The sequence below is a fragment of the Zalophus californianus genome, chromosome X (genome assembly GCF_009762305.2).
Source record: "Zalophus californianus isolate mZalCal1 chromosome X, mZalCal1.pri.v2, whole genome shotgun sequence".
NCBI lineage: Eukaryota > Metazoa > Chordata > Mammalia > Carnivora > Otariidae > Zalophus > Zalophus californianus.
This window is the reverse complement of record NC_045612.1, coordinates 21,233,123-21,254,337: the sequence shown is the minus strand read 5'-3', so window position 1 is coordinate 21,254,337 and position 21,215 is coordinate 21,233,123. Positions and strand designations below refer to the sequence as shown.

The following is a 21,215-nucleotide window of genomic DNA, read 5'->3' as shown; positions in this document are numbered from 1 at the left end:
GTAGGCCATATCATGTCAAGTCGATGGGCCACCTCCAAGGAGATGGAGCAGGACAGGTAATGATTGACACGAGACAGCAGGGTAGGGACTTTTCTCTGCTTGTTCAACCTAAGAGCCGTCTATATCAGAATCTCTGGAGACTGAAGTTGGGACTTCCTTCCTCCCTCGGGGCCGGCAGGGGCTGCGATTGCTGTAAGAGCAGGTCACGTGGCCGGGCTTCCTGTATGCTGCTGCCGCTGGGTGTCCATGGCCCGCGCCCCCAAGCTGCCACTCCAGCACACAGAGTGGCAGCCAGAGGCTCGGTCCATGCCGTGCCCCCTGGACGGTGCTCGCGAGGCTGAGCAAGAGGTCTCGGCATCTCGACACCTAAGATTGCAGGGACGGAGTGTCACCAGGGCAGAGGACCATGTTGCGCCGCAAACCCTCCAACGCCAGCGATAAGGAGCCCACTCAGAAGAGAAAGGTGAGGAGCATCTCTGGGAACTCACGTCTTCCTTCCCTCTGCTCTCTCAACCCACCCTCTCCAGGACTCTTAGAAGTGGGAAGAGCCAAAGGCCGGACGTTGTGTCTGTAGGCAAGGGCCATTCTCCCAAGGGCATTGGGACGGGGGCCCAAAGGTTACTGGAGTAACAAAAGTACAGAAGAGACTTTCAAAATCTAGAGAGTCAGGGTTCCAGACCCTTAGAAGTCTAGAGTTACAGAATTCAACCCTACAATGATGGGATAGAGATCTAAAATCAGGGGCTAGAATCCTAGACTAGAATTCAAGAATCACAAAATATACTTCTCAAGGTGCATCCCAAGACTACTCAATTTTCTCTCCCCTATGCTGGTCCTGCCACTGCTTCTGCCCAAGCACGGCCTCTCAGGAGCCATCTCACTCAAAGGGCCCTGCTGGGCCACCCAGATGGGCGCCATGATGCTCCTGGGGCCCCTGCCCTCTGGCCATAGCCAGACTCTGCCCACTTGGCTCAGCTCTGTTGCAGCTCCCCAGGCCCTCAGGAGAGGCGGCCAACATGCAGAGGGGGCCCAGGGGATTCCTAGACTCAGGAAAAGGCTCTCCAAACCTTCAGTGGGATGCAGGGGACATGCAGGTTCTTCCCAGGCGGGAAGAAATTATTTGTGAAGAATGAGAAATGAAGCTGGTGAGATGGGAAATAGGGGCTGAGGAAGAAAAATTCAGTAGAGGGACTGACTCTAAAGGCCAAGAGGAAAAGCAGCTGTCGTGGACAGCTGAAATATTCCTCTTCCTGGAGCAGAGACCAGACCAGAAGATTCCTTGAAGACCGCCAGATCTGGGTTTCTCTAGTTGGATTTGAGAATTTCTAGACTTATTCTTTGAATTGATTATAGTACTCTCCCAGGACACCAGCCAAGTACATTCCACACATCCAGCGGGATCCTAGGACCATCCCCAAGCAGGCCTGAACCGGGTCCAAGAGACCTAGGCCTAGCCCCAGGCCACACTCGGGGGACCTCCAGGCCCTCAATGTGTCCTGTTGTTTTCCCAGGAGCTCAGCCCAGGTGCCCTGTGGGGGACCCTCCCTTGTCAGGGGAGCAGCTCCCAAGTGGAGGCCAAGCCAGCTGAAAGACTGAGCCCCTGGGCACTGGGGTGTGCATCCTGCCCCATCTCAGGTCCTGGGGTGGCTGCCACTTCCGGCTGTACTCTCCCCACCCCAGATGCTTCTCTAAGTTGCAGTGGAGGTGGGCAGAGGGGGGTAGAGATTCACGAGTCTTCACATAGGCTTCGTCACCCCCATCTAAGCCCTGCTTGGCGCTAGGCCCAGCAGACTTACCATTGGCTGCCACTCCGGGGTGAGCAGGTCCCACTTCCCCTTGCTCTCTGGCTGATGGCGGTGGGAAGCCGAGACTGCTGTAGACATTGCTGGGCCCCAAACCACAGGGGAGCGAGCTGGGGGAAAGAGCCTGAGAAAGAGCTGACACTTTGACACTGGGACCCTGTGCCATCTCAAGCGGAGGTGCCCAGTGGCACACAGAAGCCGGAAGTCCCTGTCTTCTTCCCTGACTTCCATTATCCGGATTCTGTATTTGGTGGCTAGGCCTCTGGGATTGTCCCCCCAGGCTTCTCCCAGGAAAAGCAAGGCCCGTGTGGCACTCTGAGGTCCATGTCCCTCCCTCCAGGGAGGATCATCCAGGCAAACCCCGCCCCACCCCTGCCTGAGCCTGGGCCATCCTCAAGAGCCACTCTCCAAGCCCCAATACTGTGGAAATGGCCTTGGAGAAGCCAAGTTTCCAGAAGGTAGAGATAGCATCTTCCCCACACCCAGAGACAGCAGCCCAGCTCCAGCACCGTGACCTTGGGCAAGTCCCTTCTCAGTGGCTGAGGTGACACGGTGGGGGAAAAGCACAAAGGCAAGTGAGGCCTCTCTCACCTGCCCCTGCTCCTCCTCCCAGGGCTGCCAGAATGAGTGTGCTGAGTGGGAGGCAAGACAGGGGAGTTGAAATCCTACGGGTTCTAGCAGTAGGACCTTGGACAGTTCATTGACCTTCTTTGGGCCTCAGTTCCTTCACCTTGGAAAAGGAGGCCAGCTCTTGATCTGCCCATCTCAGGAGGTTGTGCAGATGGCCTGGGACAATAAACATGAGAGTGCTCCCTCACGGGCAAGCATGTGCACACGAGTAGGGTGCACGCTGTAGGTGTGGGCGGGCGCGGGGTGTGCACTGCAGAGAAGACCAAGCCTGGGTCCCAGCCCTGAGGTGGAGGAAATGAGACTTAAAAGCACTAAGAGCCTGCACTAAGGGAGGACTCGTCAGGCGCCAGGTGCCGCGCACTCTACCCCTATTGGAGCTTGTTGGCTCCTCATGAGAACCTTGTGAAGCAGGGGCAGATATTGCCTCTATCTCTATTTTATGCCCAAGTCTCAGAGAGGTGAAGTGACTCACCCAAATTCACACAGCTAGTAAGCTGCAGAGCAGGGATCCAAGCCAAGACTTATCAGTCTCCAGAGTCTTAACCCCTTCTTCCTCTACTCTCTTGTCCCCCTACTGATCCCAGAAGCACTAGAAGAATCTGATGAACATGAGAGACTCAACCCATGAGTAGAAAAGCACACCTCTACGTGACACCCCCACCAGCATACACTTTGCATTTCCAGTGGCTCCTCGTTGCCCGCAGGCTAATGCCCAAGTTCCTTGGCATGGCTGGCCAGGGCCTTCCGTGGCCTTTTCTGCTTCACCTCGCACCACACTGACTATGCTCAGAATGTTTCTAACTCTCATTCTTGTTTAAACCCTTCCCAGCTTCTCCCAGAGAAATCCTTGATCCCTTGCATAGCTCAGCTTAAATGTGTCTCCTCCTCCTAGAAGCCCTCCTGAGCCCTTCCTCCTCCATGCTCCCGCTCACTCTCCAGGAAGCTCCCTCCAAACACCACCCACAGTTTCCAGTACACTCAAATGCATTTCTATACTGGGAGACAACTTAGTGAGCTCTGAGCACAGCAACACGCACAGGCTTCCAGAGTCACAGAACGGGGTTCAAACCCCTGCTCTTGCTGCTGCCTGCTGTGTAACTCTGCCTCAGACACTTCATTTCTGAGTCTCAGGCTCCTCAGCTGGGCAGGAAGGGTGTTAAGATGGGGCTGTGGTGAGGCTGGAGTGAGCCGGCACCCACAAAGGGGTGGACAGGGTGCAGGGCACATGGGAGGTATTTAACCCCTTTCTTCCCAGATTCCCACACACGCACAAGCCAGTGCCTGGAGCCCAGAGGGTGCTGGGTATGTGACTGGTCCACTGAAGGAGCTGAGGGGCTAGTTGCAGAGACACCCGGTGAAAGCCAAGCTTGCTTAGGAAGCAGGGGAAGAAGATGCCAATGGGGGGCAGTGTGAGGCTCTGAGGGGGTGATCAGGGGAGGCTTCCTACAGGAGGCAGCACCTTTGAAACTGGATTTGGAAAGCCTTTCTATGGATGTATAATATCTGTCCAAAGAAGTGGATAAATTACAAGTGTTCCACTCAATGAATTTCCACAAGGCGAACATTCCCTCATAGGCAACACCCAGATCAAGAAACAAAGCACTTTTGGAGGACCTGGCTGCTTCAGTCGGTATAGCACACAACTCTTGATCTCGGGGTCATGAGTTCAAGCCCCATGTTGGGCATAGCGCTTACTTTAAAAAAAAAAAAAAAGCACTTCCAACACTCCAGAAGCTTCTCTCATGCCCCTGTTGGTCACTACATGCTCCCTTTCCCTAAGGGTAACCATTATCCTGACTTCCAACAGCATAACTTAGTTTTGCCGGGTTTTGAACTTTCTATACAAGGAACCATATCATGTACTCTGGTGGTTGGCCCTTTCTGCTCAACAGTGTATCTGCAAGATTCATCCATATTGTTAGGGAAAGCTGTACCAAGCTCATCGCTATGTACTATTCCCTTCAATGACTGCTACAATTCCTATATCCATTCTACAGTTGGTGGGCACGTGGACTGTTTCCAGTTCCATTGGATTTTGAAGGAAGGGAGAAACTATGGTTGACAGAGAAGGGTGGAGTGTTCCAGGTGGGGCACGCCCTGGGTAAGAGTCTGGAGGGGGTCAGAGGAAAGGCTAAGCACACATGGACATTCGTTGAGGGGTTGCTGTGTTAGCAGACAGGACTTCTATCCTCACAGCAACCAACCAGGTAGGTGCCTTTGTCTTCATTTTACCCATGAGGAAATGGAAGCCCAGAGAAGTTGTGGAACTCTCCCCACTTTACACAGCTGGTCAATGGCAGAACCAAGATGTGACCACCTGTCAGCTCACAGACACTGAAGGTTGGGAGGTTAAATAACTCCCCGAAGGTCACACATCCCAAAGTTGAACTCACCAATGTCTGATGCCAGAAAAGTAGCTCTTTCCAAGAGACCCACATACTCCCCTTGGACATGGAAAAGGGGCCAACAGTGTAGGGTACTACCTCCTGCCTTGTGCAGGACCCCCAGGAAGGCCTCGCTCCAAAGGGAAACCAGGTGGAAAATCCAAGGGGACTCAAGGATTTTAACTCATACCTGGGAGGGGGATCATTTCAGGGTCACCAAAGACTTTCAGGATATTTGGGGTTGGCCCTGAGGTTGGAGGTAGGCCGGGCAAAAGGCCACCCTGGCTGGCCCAGACCCTTGTCACCCGAAGCACATGTCTAGTCCTTTCCATATCCCTGGGCCGAGGAGTGGCCAGCAGGGCCCAAGTCCCAGCGCCACCCCACGGCACTTTTGGATTGTTTCCTCCAGCTTTGAGCTAAAGCTGGGACAGAGGGGCCCTGACATAAGGTCCCTGGGGGCCAAAGGCCCCCCTCCCAGCCCCCAGCCTGCAGATTAATGACAGGAAAGGAAAGAACTGGGGCCCGGTGGTGAGTTTACTCTCCCCAACAAAGCCTACTTCCAGCGCCAGGCCTGCCCTCTTGCATGCTTTCCAGGTTCACAGTCCCTGGGACTTTTGGGGCTACTCCCAGCCTCCCGGTCTGCAGACCAAGCTGAGGGGCGGTGAAGGGAAGGCCGTAATAGGTCCCATCGGTCTATAAATAGCAGCCCAGCCTGCGCTCCTTGGGCCCAGGCCAGCCTGGTGCCCACCCTCTCTCTTTTCCAGGCAGTAAGAGGAGGAAGTTACCCAGGCAGCTGCATCCTAGCCATTCAAGAGGAGGAAATAAACAAAAGGTGGAGGAGAGAAGGGGAGAGAAAGGGGGAAAAAGAGGAAAGAATAGTGGGTGGGGAAACCAAGGAAGGAGGATGGAGGAGACGCATGGGAATCCGAGCGGTCACCCCACAGTCATGCTCTCCCCTGCCTATGCCCACTCATGGCCTCCCCTTCCCCAACTCCCCAGTGTAGCACAGAAGAGCCTTCCTGATGGAGGCCGTAAGTGCCCCATCCGGGAGGCCCCCGTGGAGGCAGCATCTGATGGCCTGACCGCTGACCTAGTTTTGGGTCCACTAGCTTGCTGAAACCTCTAGGAAAGTGTAGCGCCTGACCCTGAGTGCTGACTTGCCTTGGTCAAGACCCACCAGGAGAACCAAAGTCCCCAGGAGTCCCCACGAGTTGGGGCCAATTGTGTGTGTGTTGGGGGCAGGTGATATTGCCCCGGCCCTGGGGTGTTGCCACTGGACCCCCCTTTCATAGGAAAGAGGATGTGAAACTTTCAGCTTTGTGTGGCTTTGGGGCTTCGGTTCCTCAAGCCCTTATCTCTGGTGTCTGCAGTCTATCCCGCTCTATCTGTCTGGCCATCTGTGAACCCTGGTTCCTGTGTGTATCTCTCTCTGGTCTTGACTCCTGATCTTGATGCAGGCTCAGCCTTACCTCTTGTGTGTAAAGCCTGACTCCTAACCTGCTGGGCCCTGGCTTCTGGCTGCTATCTTGCCATGCGCATGCATATGCAATTAAGAAAGCTCATTTCCTGAAAACAGTCTCATCAGCGCAAACAATCAGCCGGGTTTAAAAGTCCAAGCTCTGGCACATGTCGTCAGCAGTAGCCAGCTCATCACGTTAGCGGCTAAGGTTAAAAGCCGAGATGGAGGAATTTAAAACAGCAACTTTCTTTTACTAAATGAGCCCCAGTCATTCGTGTCCCAAATCTGTTGGCACCTTCTCTTAATAAGCCTCTCCCGAGGGTTTCCAGAAAGCGGAATGCCAGGTCTTACTGACTCCTGGGGGATTGTCTTGCTCTTCTGGGGACACAGATTCATCAGGCTGGCGACCTCAGTGTGTTCAGCTCTATCACCGTGACAGGGACACCATGCTTGCCTCAGGTCCAGAGCAAAGAGGCGGTGGCAGGGCTGGGGAAGGTTTGCTCTATTAGGTAAAGGTGATGCTATCGTCCTGCTGAGGTACGTCTCTAGTAGGAGATATGCTTTTGCTCAGACTCGTTTAGTCTTTGCCTCCAAAATTCTGGGGACCAAACTGCAGGTGCTGGTGGTCATGTGGGCTTTGTGTGAGGCTTGGCTGAGGTTGGAGGCTCCTGAGGTCTGGAGCCTGCTCTGGGGCCCGCATTAGGGGCTACCCTCGGCTGAAGGGTAGCAGGAAGCCAGGTGGCTCCAAGTACATCTTGACGCTTCCGCTCGGTAGCCCTGGCTCCTCAGGGCACCTGCGCGCTGCCTAGCCCTGGGGGGTGTGCGCGTGCCCAGAGCCGGGGACAGCTCCTGGCTCCTCACTCTGCCAGCCTTTTTCCAGCCACTGAGGGCCACACCTCTGCTTCTTCCAGCTCTCACTTCAGCGCTCCAGCAGCTTCAAGGATTTTGCCAAATCCAAACCCAGCTCCCCCGTGGTGAGCGAGAAGGAATTTAATCTGGATGATAATGTGAGTTGCAGAGCCTCCCAGGGGGATCTGGCTGCAGGCCCTGGGTGGGGGGAAGAGGAGATCTGGGGATTGTTGAGGAAAGCCTGCTTACACACAGAAGGCCAACCCTCCCACCCGTCAAAATTCTGGGCCCCCAGAAATCACCCACATTGTTTTCAACTACAAACTACAGTTGACCCTTGAACAACACGGGTTTGAACAGCATGGGTCCGCTTACACGCAGATTTTTTTTCAATAAATACAGTACAGGACTGTAAATGTATTTTCTCCTCATAATTTTCTTAGTAATGTTTTCTTTTCTCTAGCTTACTTTGTAGTAAGAATATAGTACATATACACACAAAATATGCATTAACCCCCTGTTATCAGTAAGCCTTCTGGTCAACAGTTGGCTATGAATAGTTAAGTTTTGGGGGAGTCAAATGCTATACGTGGATTTTCATCTGTGCGGGGCGGGGGTAGTTGGCGCCCCTAACCCGCACGTTGTTCAAGGGTCAACTGTAATTGTCAAATTAATTACAAATTAATAGGGCCGAGTACGAGACTGGGGCTAGGAGGGAAGGGGATGCGAGCCTCTCATTCCCACCTCCATCCTCTGCCAGGACCTGAAGGCCTCCTTCTGCCCCTAAATCCCGGACTTCCTCCTTTGTTGTCACAGATTCCAGAAGATGAGTCAGGTGTCCCTACCGCAGAAGATGCTGGGAAGAGTGGCAAAAAGCTGGGGAAAAAGTGGAGGGCCGTGATTTCCCGAACCATGAACAGGAAGATGGGCAAGATGATGGTGAAGGCGCTGTCAGAAGAGATGGTGAGGCCTGCGGTCTAGGGGAGGGGTGGGGGGGGCAGGGAGGGCAGGCAGTGCTCTGGCCGCGTTTGAGCATGGCCACCTTGACGGCCATAGCCCGGGTACTGGGCCTGAGGGCCTGATTCAATATGAGAAGGAAGGTCATCTGGGAGGAGAGCTCACTCAGCCATGAGCCTGGCAGCAAGGCATGGTCCTGAGGGAGCAGGAGTGGGGTCTGAGGAGGGAGGAAAGTCTGGGTAACAGAAGCTTCCGAGGAAGGCTGGCCTGAGGAGGAGGGTGGCGCTTGAAAGGGAGATGCAATTGCCTGAAGCAGATTTATCCACCTCAAAGTTTTGCTTGGAACTAGCCTCTGGGATTGGGAAGACAGGATTGGAAAAGGGGCCCCTAGGAGAGAAAACAGAGAAGGCTGGCTTGGGCCCAGGGAGAGAGGGTGGGACAGACAGCTGTGGGGCAGGCACGTGCAAGTAGCTGACGTCACACAGTGAGTTGGCTGTGGCCATGACTCTGACCGAAGGTTCGCGGGCGGGGGTCGGGGGTGGGGGAGTGCCCAAGTCAGCTCTCAGACTGGCTCCTACCAGCTCAGGACAACAATTGGTCAAATTTTGAGGAATTTGGTGAGCCAGGGGTGAAACCCAACCATTACCGAAAATTACATTCTATAAACTTAGAATTAAATAAGTTCTATTGAAAATAAAGAGACTACGGGCAACCTTCAAAACTCGTAATTTCCTGAATCTTATACTACCTTTCACTGTTCTCTGGGCTCTTGAGGTCATTTGCCTCTGTAGTCTCTGTGTGCCGGAATTAGCCCCCACGGTGTGCTGCTCGGTGAGCGACTCCACGGAGGGGAGTCTTTACAACGCAGGAATCGGGCCTTTGATTCCTAGAGAGCCGGTTGTGAAAGGGGTTGCCACCGCCCTGAGGTGTGTGGTGAGGCGGAGGAGCTCTGGAGTCAGGCCAGCTCAGCTCGGTTGTGGGTTCCTATGCGGCCTTGGGGACGTTCCTCCGTGACTTCTCCTCTGTGAACTGGGGACAATCAGAGCGCTTACCTTGAAGTGTCACTGTGAGGGTGCAAGGACCTGACAGGCCCGCCTGGCGCGCAGGAGCACAGCGGCAGGTAGCTCCGCGCCGGCGCCCCTGCGGGCCGGTCTCCTCCCTGGCGGCAGCTCTGAGCCCCAGCTCGGGCGCCGCAGCCCTCTCCGCGCGGGCCCCGCACATTCCTGCTGCAGGAGGTCGCCGCCTGAGGACGGCCATTCCCACATCAGCGAAGCGGAAGCTTGTGCTCAGAGAGCACGGCGCAGTCTGGGAGCCCCCCCACCCCCCCACCCACCCCCCGGAGAGCCCAGGCCCATTTCCTCTGCACCCCTGGGCGCCCCAGCCAGGGCTGCTCAGGGCCCCCTGCCTCCCGTCCCCTGCAGGGAGACACTCTGGAGGAGGGCTCCGCCTCCCCGACATCTCCAGAGGGAAGCCTGGACAGCCCCGGCCCCGAGAAGATGGTCATGGCCTTTTCTGAGCAGGAGGAGTGTGAGCTCCCGGGACTTAGCCGCCAGGCCTCCACGGGTGAGTAGGCGACCCAAGGGGACATCTGCTGAGTCTGGAGAAAAGGACTGGGTTAGGGCCTTGCAGCTGGCTGTGTGGGAGGGAGGTAAGAGAAATGAACCCTAGCAGTCTGCCTTTGGGGAACTTTCCCAGCCGTCTTCATATTACATTTTCACAATAACTTCATGATGCTGGCACTATTATCCCCACTTTACTGATGTGAAAACTGAGGCTTAGGGAGGTTTTTCCCTTTGCCCAGATGACCCAGTCTCAAACTGAGGTCTACCCTGGAGGGGCTGCCACTTGCTGTCACCAGGCCCTGGAGGGGCCCAAGGGAAACGATGAGCCCCACTGCACTCTTGGACTCGCCCAACCCCACCCTTCCAAGGGGAGCTGGAGGCTATAGCCACCTGGGCCTCTGACATCCCAGGCTGGGGGTGGGGCTAGAGGGTCTCCGGCGGGGAAGTCTCAGCCTCTTAGACTGCAGCCCTTGGTTTGCTGGGCTCAGGGAGCCACTTGGCATCTTCTAGATGCCTATGAGGTTGGACAGGAGGTTCCAGCAGCCCCTCCGGGAGGAGGGGCTGCAGGCTCTGAGCTGCAGACCCACAGAGGCACTGGCCTTCTCACTCCTCAGGCTAGTTCTAAGTTCCGTGCTCTTTCTCTGGCTCCACAGACACCTCCCTGCCCCCACTGAAAGCCACTTATAATGCCCTTCATCCCGCCCTTCCCAGAGAGAAAGAGCCCTTCTGAGTTTCCATGTGATGTTGTAACTAGATGCTGAGTCTTATTACATACAGAAAGTAAAATACTAGTTCAGGGTATGGCTTCCTGTGTGGAAGGTGGCTTCCAGGAGCACTGGACTGGGAGTCAGGAGACCTGGAGTCAAATGGACCCAGGGCTACCAGTTATAAGGTGAGAGGTCTTGGGCGCTCAGTTGGCCTGTCTGGCTTCAGTTTTCCTTATCTGTTCATTGGACCCAGTTGGCCTGTAGAGGTCCTCCCAATTTGCTCATTCTTTAGTCTGTGAGCCCTTTCTCCTTCTGTGGTCAACTGTTTCCATGTCTGAGGCCCCAAAGGTGAAGCTGTGCTCCTGCAGGGTGGCCTTGGGATTTCTAGCCACAGCCCCTGGCAGGTACCTGCCGGGTACTGCCCCAGCTGTCTTGCAACAAAGGTGACCCTCCTCCCTGCCCCATCTCCTGCAGGCAGTGAGCTCTGCAGCCCCAGCCCGGGTTCTAGCAGCTTCGGAGAGGAACCACCTGCCCCCCAGTACACAGGGCCCTTCTGTGGCAGGGCACGAGTCCACACCGACTTCACTCCCAGCCCCTATGACCGTGACTCGCTGAAACTGCAGGTAAGGTTGGCGTCTAGGCCTCTCCTGAGCCTGGCAGGCTGGGCCCATGAAGAAAGCTGTATTGAGCCAGGATAGGATGGTGTCCAAGGAAGCCAAGGGAATACCCTTCTCCTCTCCCCTGCTCCACTCTGCTCTCCTGTCCTCCCACAGAAAGGAGATGTGATCCAGATCATTGAGAAGCCACCTGTGGGCACGTGGCTGGGCCTGCTCAATGGCAGGCTGGGATCTTTCAAGTTCATCTACGTGGATGTGCTGCCTGAGGAGGCTGCGGGCCCCGCCCGCCCCAGTCGCCGACAAAGCAAGGGCAAGAGGCCCAAGCCCAAGACTCTGCATGAGCTGCTGGAGCGCATAGGCCTGGAGGTTGGAGCTGGGACCTCCAGGGAGGCACACTTGCCCCAGGGATGGAGGCTAGGGCATGGTCAGCTATGTGGGAAGGGAGGGATCCCAAGCGGGGGTGACTTGTAAGTGGCCCAACTGGGGGTCTGCCTCCACCTGCAGGAGCACACGTCCACCCTGCTGCTCAATGGCTACCAGACACTGGAGGACTTCAAAGAGCTACGGGAAACACACCTCAATGAGCTGAACATCATGGACCCACAGCACCGGGCCAAGCTGCTCACGGCCGCTGAGCTGCTGCTGGACTACGACAGTGAGTGGGTTTAGGAACCCGGTTGGGGGGAATGCCTCCAGGTATTCCGGGGAGGGAAGTCCTGCCCTGGTCTGGCCCAGTGACCACACTCAGCCCCGGCACCCCTCTGCAGAGGGAAGGCACTTTCCACACTTGAATTCCAGACTCAGGCAAAGTTTGCAGACAGAGGGGCCTTAGGGATGATGGGGTCCAACTCCCTTTGGGATGAAAGGGGAGACTTAAGGCCAGAGAAAGTAAGGCATGTACTCGAGGCCTCCAAGCTGGGTCATAGCAGAGCTAGCAATCAAGCGCAGGTTTCCCAGCCCCTAGCTGGCTGCTAAAGAAATTGGGCTCCGGGGCTGAGTTGCTGGCTTGGAAACCACCCTACCTGGTTCTAAGCCGGGAAGGGTGAGAGGGGCAAGGGTGGTGGTGGGTGCCCAGAGGGAGAGACTGCCCACAGTGGACTTCCCAGAGTCCCTACCCCCCCACACACACAGGGGCTCCCTGGGGCCTCTGAACCCCTCCCAGCTAAGGCCCAAGCCCCCCCCCCCCCCAATATTCCATCCCCTTCTTTGGCCCGGCAGCCGGCAGCGAGGAGGCGGAAGAGGGTGCGGAAAGCAGCCAGGAGCCAGCTGCAAACACAGTGTCTGGACCCAAGGTGGACATTCCTCGAGACTCTGGCTGCTTCGAGGGCTCAGAGAGCGGACGTGATGAGGCCGAGTTGGCAGGCGCTGAGGAGCAGCTGCAGGGCCTCTCCCTGGCCGGGGCGCCTTGAGACAGAAGTGGAGGCGAGGGCCAAGGCTGGGCCCCAGCAGCAAAGACTGCAGGGACGGGCCCGACCTCCCACGGTGGCGCACTCCCTGGAGGACTGGTGCTGAGCCGGGCCCTGCTCCCCTAGGAGCGCCCAGGGCAGTAGGGGCCGGCCAGGGCACCGTAGGCTTGGCTGGAGTGGATGGGGAGCCACCCAAGGCACATCCCACCCGCGCAGCCCCCTCCCTCCATCAGCTACTGACAGCATAGAACTTCCAGGCACCACCTGCTCCCAGCCACAGCAAATGGGACACTGAGGGGCCGCCCTACCCATGTCCCTCACCATCGAGGCCCCCAAACCCTCCTCAGCCCCACACCACTTTCCCCTGGCACACTTCTCCTGAAAGGGAGGCCAGGTCAGTATTTTGGGTCGGTTTCAAAACCCTAGGGAAGCTGGCCCTTTAAAAGGACCCTAACTGATCGTGGGTAGGTACAGATTTCCCCAAATAAGGCTTGAGGAAAGCCGCATGTACCTTTCCCACATTCCTTCTCCTTAACCTTTTTGGAGGTTTGGCCACTAACTGGTGGGAATTAGAATGGATACTGCTGGGGGCCTTTCCAGCTCTGACATTCTGGGACATTAAATGTCTGCTCTCCTGTTACCTGTGGCCCAGGACACCAGTGGGGTTGACTGAGGGAGCTGAAGGGGCCTTGGGCTCCCAAGTGAAATGGCTCCTCCTGCTCATTCATTCCATACCTCCCCACATAACTCAAGCCAAGCTGCAGCTCCCCCCAGCTTAAAACAATGCCCAGACCTCATGCAACATGCACTCTCCCCTTCCACTTCTGGTCCCATCCAATGACACTTCCCCTGAACGCTGATGGCAGATGGTCAGATCTGGCTTCCAAGGACAGAACTGCCCCTTGGAAGTCACATGCAAGTCTGAACTCAGACTTGGCCACCTTTATGGGTTCTTATAAGCAAAGAAAGCACAAAGCTTGACACTGGGGAGTCTGCTACACCAACTTTGCTTTGCAAAAGGTTTTGATGTACCCTGAGCTCCAGAAAGGGAGGAAGTGTATCTGTTGATGGGGGCCTCCCTTGACCTCAGTACCAAGTCTGTGCCCTGAATTCGCAGAGTAACCCTTCCCCAGGGCCCAGCGGGCCTGGGGACAGTGCCCACTACATCTAGGACTGCCTGCTTAGTGAACGCACTTCTGGACCTACTACGAGGAACTCTGGTAAAAGCTAGCTTGGGGGAAGGGTTTGGGTGTACATATGAGGGGGTGGAGGGGGATAAGTTGGCAGCAATAAACATAGGTAGAACAAATTACAGTCTCCAGTTATCTTTCCTATGAAGAGAGGGCTGGGGGAGGGTCAGACCAATATCCTTCGAAGCTGGACTTGGCAAAATGACCTCCATTGTCCTTTCAGGGCCATCTGCCCCTTCCCTGCAGATGCCCAGTGCCCTTGATCCTGCTGACCTAAAGCTCCAGTTTGAAGTGCTAACGGTCTCTGCTCTTCCCACTAACCAGCTGTCCCCTGAGTACAGGCTCCCAGGGCCACAGGCCTTGCTGGGGTCTGAGAGTGGTCTCTTCCTAGAATGATTATTTAACAAGAGCCTTGAGGGCCTCCCCAGTGAGGACGGACCGGCACTAGGGCCTGTCCAGTGTCCAAAAGGGAGAGATTTGGATTTGGCCGGGCCTTCCCTCTGAGGCCACCTCCTCTTGAGCCCCACCTCATGCCCACTGAAGCTACACCATCTCCCGGGAGGTGGGACAGAGACGAAGACCCCTGGCTTCCTTTGTTTCTGCCGGCATTAACTGCATCAGGGAGGGCAGACTGGAGTGAGAGCTGCTCCCAGAGCGAAGACAAGGCCACTGTGCTTCCAGGCCTTGTTCTCAGCTGCACTCATCCCACTGCCCTTAGTGGCTGTGGGCAGTAGGAAACAGCCAGCATTATCCTCACCAAAGAAACAAGGAGAAGCCCAGCCTCAAGGCTCCAATGGCACTGAGTAACTGTTGTCACTTAGTGGGCACCGACACTGGGGCCTGAAACCAAGCATTTTACATTGACTACCTCAAATAATCTTCACAGAACCCCGCTGAGGTACATACCATCATCTTTCCATTTTACAGAGGAGGAAACTGTAGCTCAGACAGGTTGAGGAAGTTGAGTAGGGAGTCCAACAAGCTTTCAGAGGCCCCCGGCCCTCCGGAGGGCAATCCGACCCTCTGTAACGTGCCTTTGACACCTTTTGACCCAGCCATTCCCCTCCTAGGATTTGATCCACAGAAAGAGCCACATAAGTGCACCCAGATAGGGACAAAGATACAACAGCTTTGTCCGTAAGAGTAGGAAATTGGAAACAACACAGATGGGGAATTAGTTAGATACATTATAGTTTGTTCATACAATACTGTGTAGCTGTTAATCATGATGTAGAAAAATATATAATGACACAGGGAAAATCTTCATGATTTTTTATTAATTAAAACTTTTTAAATTATACAAATAATGTACAAACATTCTTGTTGTAAAAGAAGTCTGTGCTATATCATGGGGGGGGAACAAATACTAAAACATTATTTATAGGGTGATTCCATTTTTATTGAAAAAAAGGAAAGCATACAAAAGAATAAAGACTGGAAAGATCTGCACCAAATGGTTACCAGTGAGAAAAGTGGGGTGGGATTGGGGGAGTAAGGGAGAGAAGCACTCACTTTCTATATTCTTCTTTTGTTTGAATTTCAAAAGTATCTATTATTCTACATCTATTTAAAAAGGAACAACATTTTAATTTTTGAAAAAAATAAAACCAAATAAATAAATAGGCCCAAACCTCTGGCCTGCAATTTGGGGCAGCAGCAAAGTCATTACCCTGCTATTTTTTGGCACAGGCTTCTGGAAAGGTGGTGAGTGGGGGATGAATAATGCCCAAAGTACTTAAAAGTCACACACAGCAAGGGGACCTTATCAGAGGAGATTCCTAAACCTTTCAAAATCCCTGGGTACTACCTATTAGGTCTAAGTTGGGGAAAGGAAAATATCAGAGAAAGCAAAATCAGACTGAGAAAGTAATTTGAACTCCCATCCCAGCCTAGGGAGGAGGGTGGGAGCATCTCAGAATTATCCGGCCCCAGTTGGGCCTATAGGCTGGATACAGGCTAGAAGTAGGTAGTTGTACAAAGACTCCAGTGACCACAGGACTTTGGGAGGGGCAAGTGAGGAGGGGCAACAAGGAAATGTACTCTACAGGCCAGGGCCTGAGGGATGAGAAAGGCAGTGCCAGGTGAGGCTACAGCCCATGGCCCGAAGCTCCTCCTCCAGGCAGGGCTGCCAGAACCTCTTCTCCAGCCCATGGACATCTAGAAGATGCCAAGAGGTACCCTAAGTCCAGCAAACTGAGGGCTGTAGTCCAAGAGGCTGAGTCTTCCCAGCTGGAGACCCTCTACCCCAACCCCCAACCTAGTATGTCAGAAGCCCAGGCATCTGTAGCCTCTAGCTCCCTTTGGAAGGGTAGGGGTGGGCTAGTACAAGAGGACAATGGGCCCCTCTGACCTTGGGCCCCTCCAGGGCCTGGGGACAGCAAGTGGCAGCTCCTCTAGGTCAGGCAAAGCCTAGCAATTAAGAGTCAGGTCCCACCTGAGTTCAAGTCTTAGCTGGGTTATCCTGGACAAGCCACTTAACCTCCTTGAGCCTCACTTTCCAAATCAATAAGGTAGGGATAATAGTACTAGCCCCATGCAGTTGTTACAAAGATTGAATGAACAAGTGTATGTAAAACTTAGCAGAGTGTCCAGGACAAAATCAATGCCTAATGAATAATAATGTGTCTGATCCCCTAAATCCACATCACCTTGCTCCCTCCATTTCACTCCCTTGAAGGCCCATCTCACCTTGAACCCCTAGTTCATGTAGTGACCAAGAACAAAGGCTTTGGAGTTAAACTAAAGTGCCTTCAAATCCTGGCTCCACCACTTACTGATTACATGACTTTGGGTAATTACATACATACACATTTCTTTTCTGTAAAATAAGAATAATACTCTATATTGCAATATATAAATGTATCAAGCCAACACACTGCACACCCTAAATGTACACATGCTATATGTTAATATCTCAATAAAAAACTAATTAAAAAATAAAAATTAAATTTAAAAAAATAATGATCTAATAATATTCTTCCTCTTTGGGTTGTTAGAGATACAAATGAGATCATGCATATAAAGTTCCTGGCCCAAGGTAACAATAAATGGTGGCCTTCTGACTCTCTTGTAACCTCCAGGGTACTGAGCTCAAGAATGGGCACAAAGGCCATGCCCAAATGTGCTTGTCTGAAGCCTAACTGCTATAGCCTAGAGACAAACTGATATCCAAGCTCCCAGAGAGGCTGGTGATGGAGAGGAAGACCATCTGAGGAGTGGGGGGAAGCCCTGGATCTGCCTCGTTCACAATAGGATGATCAGCCCTGAACATTAGACTTATTTCAGGCAATTCCCTTGGACACCCACGGGCTACCAGAAGGAAGAGGATATAGGCCAGATTCAAGAAGAAAGAGTTAGAGCCCAGCCAGCTCCTCCCCAATTCAAGGTTAGGAGCAACTTCCTCCTCCCTGGCCCATCAGGGAAGCAGCTGGGGGAATCAGCACATCCCACTGGAATGAACTTGTTCTCCCTATTTCTCACAAGTTTCCCTTACACTTCCCCAGGTAGGTTCAGATCAGCTCCCCTAAAACCCCGCAATGAAGGCTGTCAACTCCACAAATTCTCTCTCCTACCCGCCAAACCCTACAGCCAGTATGGTTCATCACTGGCCCCAGCCGTGGCTTCCAACTCTCACTCATAAAGACCCCCATACCCAGGTCTTTCGCATAAGTGGAGGCCATGGTGGGGCCAGCCAAGACCAAGGGCATTAAAACAAAAGCTAAAAGAGGGTTTTAAAAGGAAAAAAGGGCACTGATCACTGTTGTCTCAGTAAGGTCCAACACCTTCCCCCCACCTAAGTCAGGAAATTCAGGATGAAGTATGAGGTTTCCCAGCTGGGGAAAAGAAGTGGCTCTCCCACCTCTCCTTCACAATAGAGGCTACCTTAGCTTCTCACACAACGTAGGCCACATTCTATATTATTCAGCCAACAACACAATCAAGTGGGAAGGAACTGCCTCCCTTCTAGACTCAGCCAAGACTCCTCCTCCAGGAAGGCCCTAAATAAATGGAATTCTATAGCACTTGATATGTAGGCTTCACCTTTTCCTACAACTTCACAGTTACCAATATAGCATTTGTATACCACTGCCTCTGGGACCTGCCAGGGATAGCGTCAGAAGGAGCCCAGGGCAATGGCCCTCACAAAGGGACAGCCAACTTGACTGTGGGAACCAGGCAAGGCAACTTCCTGACTTTCCGTGCTAAAGAAACTCCACCATCAGTTCAACCTAAGTGCAGGGATCTGGAGAAATATTTAAGAGATTTAAGTTTAAAACAAAAACCCAACAACCACCCCCATATCAGACTGACTATATATAGTTAGCTCTCTGTATGCCTAAAATGGAAAGATCATTGGCAAGATTAATCCAAAATGGTAAAAAAAAAAAAAATCCTAAAATCATTGCTGGTTCTTAACTCACAAGAGAATGGGATTAGCAATGCAATTTCTCCTAAAGTTAACCCTAGCACACAGTCAGTTTTCACTAAGTACTTACTGAATGTCAAATAAATGAATAGGCTCTCAAGTAGACACTTGGAGTTATTCAAACCTCTTTATCTGTCTGCACCTGGGTTATGCCAGAAAGCTCTCTGGACTGGGAGTCAGGACATCTGGGTTCTGGTCTCGGCTCTACCAGTAATTGTCTATGTGACCTCAGGTAAGTCACAGTATTTAATTTGGTGAGAGAGCAAGAGAAAATGCAAGCATGTTCCTTTCAGCAACATCATTTACAGAGCCCCGGTTGTATGACAATCACCCTGTCTCTAATTTGGCACAAAACTACAACCCTTTAGCCACACTGGAACAACCAGATAGCTGAAGATGGGCAGTGGCTGACAGAAAAGGCAATGAGAGGGGTTCCTGAATAAAGTGAAGGGGCATGGAATGTCAGGGAGGTAGTTCTACACCATGTTCCCAACATTGTAAAACCACTTCTAAATCAAGGCCCCCTCATTTCCTACCCTGTGGTAGAGTCTGAGCTCCAAGCTCTCATTTACTAATCGAGTAGAAAACCCCCCAGCACCAGAAGAAAAAGAAAGGGCTTGACAAGCCAATTCACAGAATACAAATGGCAAGAAACATAAGGCAGACGGGAGGCACAAAAAATGTTTGACCTCATTATTAACAAAAGAAATAGAAATGAAGCGACAATGAGATACCAGTTTACAACTATCAAATTACCAAAAGCTTAAATGAGATGTGTTGAAGCAGGTTCTCCGATACACTGCTGGCAGGACTAACAGTGATAGGCTTTCTGTAAAGTGATTTGGCCATATTTACCAAAAGCCTTTAAAAGAGTACTCCATTTGACTCTTGTGATTCCGCTTCTAGGAATCTATCCTAAGGAAATAATCACAGATATACCTATATATAAAAGAAGTTCATCACAACATGATTTATAATAATGAAAAATTAAACTCCTATGTGTCTGACAATAGGGGGTTATGTATATGTTATGGAATCATTAAGTATTTTCAAATGATTTCTAATGATATGGAAAATGCTAAGTAAAAAAAAAAAAGCAGGATTACAAACTCTATAGTTGAATTCCAGTTACGTTTAAAAATACGCATGCACACTGGGGCACCTGGCTGGCTCAGTCAACAGAGCATGTGACTCGATCTCATGGTTGTGAGTTCGAGCCCCATGTTGGGGGTAGAAGACTAGAAGGAAATACACCAAAACATTAATAGTTATTATATCTTGGTGATGAGTTTATGGGTAATTTTTAAAAAATTATCTTACTTTCCCAATTTTCAACAATGAGCATGTGTTGCTTTTAAAATTAAAAAGCACATTAAGGGTGTGAGAGGAGAGGGATGTGTGTTTATTTTCTGAGTTTTCCAAATATTTAGAGGCAGAAAGGGACCTTTGATATAATATAGTGGTTCTCAACCCTATCAGCCCCAATCCTCCCTTGGTAGCTACAATATTTTGTGATGCGCCCTTTGCCATCCTGAAACGACTTTCATAGGTAATATAACCTGCTTATATACATAATTTCCAGAATAGTAATGTAATACACTAATTATAATATAAAGGAGAAAAAAAGGAAGTTTGTTTATGAGAGAATATATATTTCAATATGCAAATGCCTGGGCAAGACTACACTAAAAGATATAATAAAGCACTCAGAGGCTTCCACTTACATATGCAGATTCACTGTGAATGCAATTGCTACAAAGAAAGACAAATACAGGTACGTTGCACTGGCAACTTAAAAATCCATGAATGACACTGCATTGGTGACTTGATTTTCGAAAGTCACAACTCTTGGTAAAGTTCTGAACCAAATAAAATACCATCTTCCCTCAATTTACACAGTTGTTGCTTTCCTGGAAATTCAGTGTATATATTGAAATTGTACAAACAGGGGCACCTGGGTGGCTCAGTCGGTTAAGCGTCCAACTCTTGATTTCAGCTCAGGTCATGATCTTAGGATAGTGAGATCCAGCCCCCAACTCAGCGGGGAGTCTGCTTGAGATTCTCTCCCTCTCCCTCTGCCCCTCCCCCTGCTCACTCTCTCTAATAAATAAATCTTCAAAAAAAATAAAATTGTAAAAACATATTTTGTATTGATTTGTAAAATAATTAGGCTAAGCTACTTACACTAGGTTTTCCCACTTACACTGATGTCCTATAGGATATTTGAAAATTTAGAGATACAGATTTCTAGTTCCCATTCCCACTTCATATTTATCCAAAACATGAAATTCATAATGACTCCCTTTTTTGTGAGTTGGGCTTGCATCCTTTAAAACTAATGACATTCACAGTTTTAGCCTTTGATACTATTTCTAAAACCTATTGCCTAAGAATAGCAAGTGATTCCTAGAATGTATTCTTTTTTTAAAAAGATTTATTTATTTATTTATTTGAAAGAGAGCACGCATGCAGGGGGCAGATAGAGGGAGAAAAAGAATCTCAAGCAGACCTCTTGCTGAGGGCATAGCCCAACCCGGGGCTTGATCCCACGACCCTGAGATCATGACCTAAGCCAAAACCAAGAGTCAGATGCCCAACCAACTGAGCCACCCAGGCATCCCTAGAATGTATTCTTAAAACTGACACAGATACTTTTGGAATTATTGAAAGCATTGCTCTTCTTTAGTAGCACCAAGCACAAGGACAAATTGTCAGTTTTTTGAAACCATTTACTGTGATCCCTTGGTGATTTTCCCTAGCCTGGTCCCATCCTCAGAAGTAAAATGAACAGAGCTGGAAGAAAAGGACTAACAGGGCTAGACCATGGGAGCGGGGGGGGGGCAGGGGGCTAGGTTGCTAGGTTACCACTTGAGCCAATCTAAGCAGTCCCAGAGGAGTACCAGATACAGGACAGGTCCCTCTCCCTGCCCCACTAGGCTGAGGGCTCTCTCAAAGGAAGGGGGTCAAAAGGTGGGGGAGCGGTTGGTCACTCACACTAGGCACAAGTAAAGAAGTGAGGCAGAAGCACAAAGAAACAGACATCCCTGTATTTCTAAAACCATTCAAGTCTCCTTCATTAATTGGCTTCACCCCAAAAAGAAAGATTTCTTTATTAAGAAATACCAGAGAGTGAAAAACCTACCACACATACACATTTGTAGGTTCACACAAAAGTGCAGAGATTTACATATTAAACTGCATTTAAGTTAGAAAATAGAGTTAAAAA

General features: G+C 51.5%; 1 protein-coding gene across 3 annotated transcripts; it reads left to right on the top strand.

Annotated features, from left to right (window-relative positions):
• Positions 1-221: 221 nt before the first annotated feature.
• Positions 222-14,211, top strand: SASH3 (SAM and SH3 domain containing 3). 3 transcript variants are annotated; one of them, XM_027609563.2, is made up of 8 exons: positions 222-463; positions 7,187-7,282; positions 7,941-8,087; positions 9,503-9,644; positions 10,825-10,973; positions 11,124-11,333; positions 11,472-11,622; positions 12,177-14,209. In XM_027609563.2, the coding sequence occupies exons 1-8, from the start codon at positions 407-409 to the stop codon at positions 12,374-12,376; spliced, it is 1,152 nt and encodes a 383-aa protein (XP_027465364.1). In that variant the 5' UTR covers positions 222-406; the 3' UTR covers positions 12,377-14,209. The 3 variants fall into 3 exon arrangements, with proteins under 3 accessions (XP_027465364.1, XP_027465367.1, XP_027465366.1); XM_027609565.2 differs by having other exon boundaries at positions 224-463; positions 12,186-14,206; XM_027609566.2 differs by lacking the exon at positions 7,187-7,282 and having other exon boundaries at positions 12,177-14,211.
• The last annotated feature ends 7,004 nt before the right edge of the window (positions 14,212-21,215 follow it).

Excerpts from the sequence above, each read along its gene's own strand:
- SASH3 (XM_027609563.2), top strand. The coding sequence starts at position 407 with ATGTTGCGCCGCAAACCCTCCAACGCCAGCGATAAGGAGCCCACTCAG. Across the intron at positions 7,283-7,940 it reads AATTTAATCTGGATGATAAT|ATTCCAGAAGATGAGTCAGG; the intron begins GTGAGTTGCAGA and ends TTGTTGTCACAG. Across the intron at positions 9,645-10,824 it reads TAGCCGCCAGGCCTCCACGG|GCAGTGAGCTCTGCAGCCCC; the intron begins GTGAGTAGGCGA and ends CATCTCCTGCAG.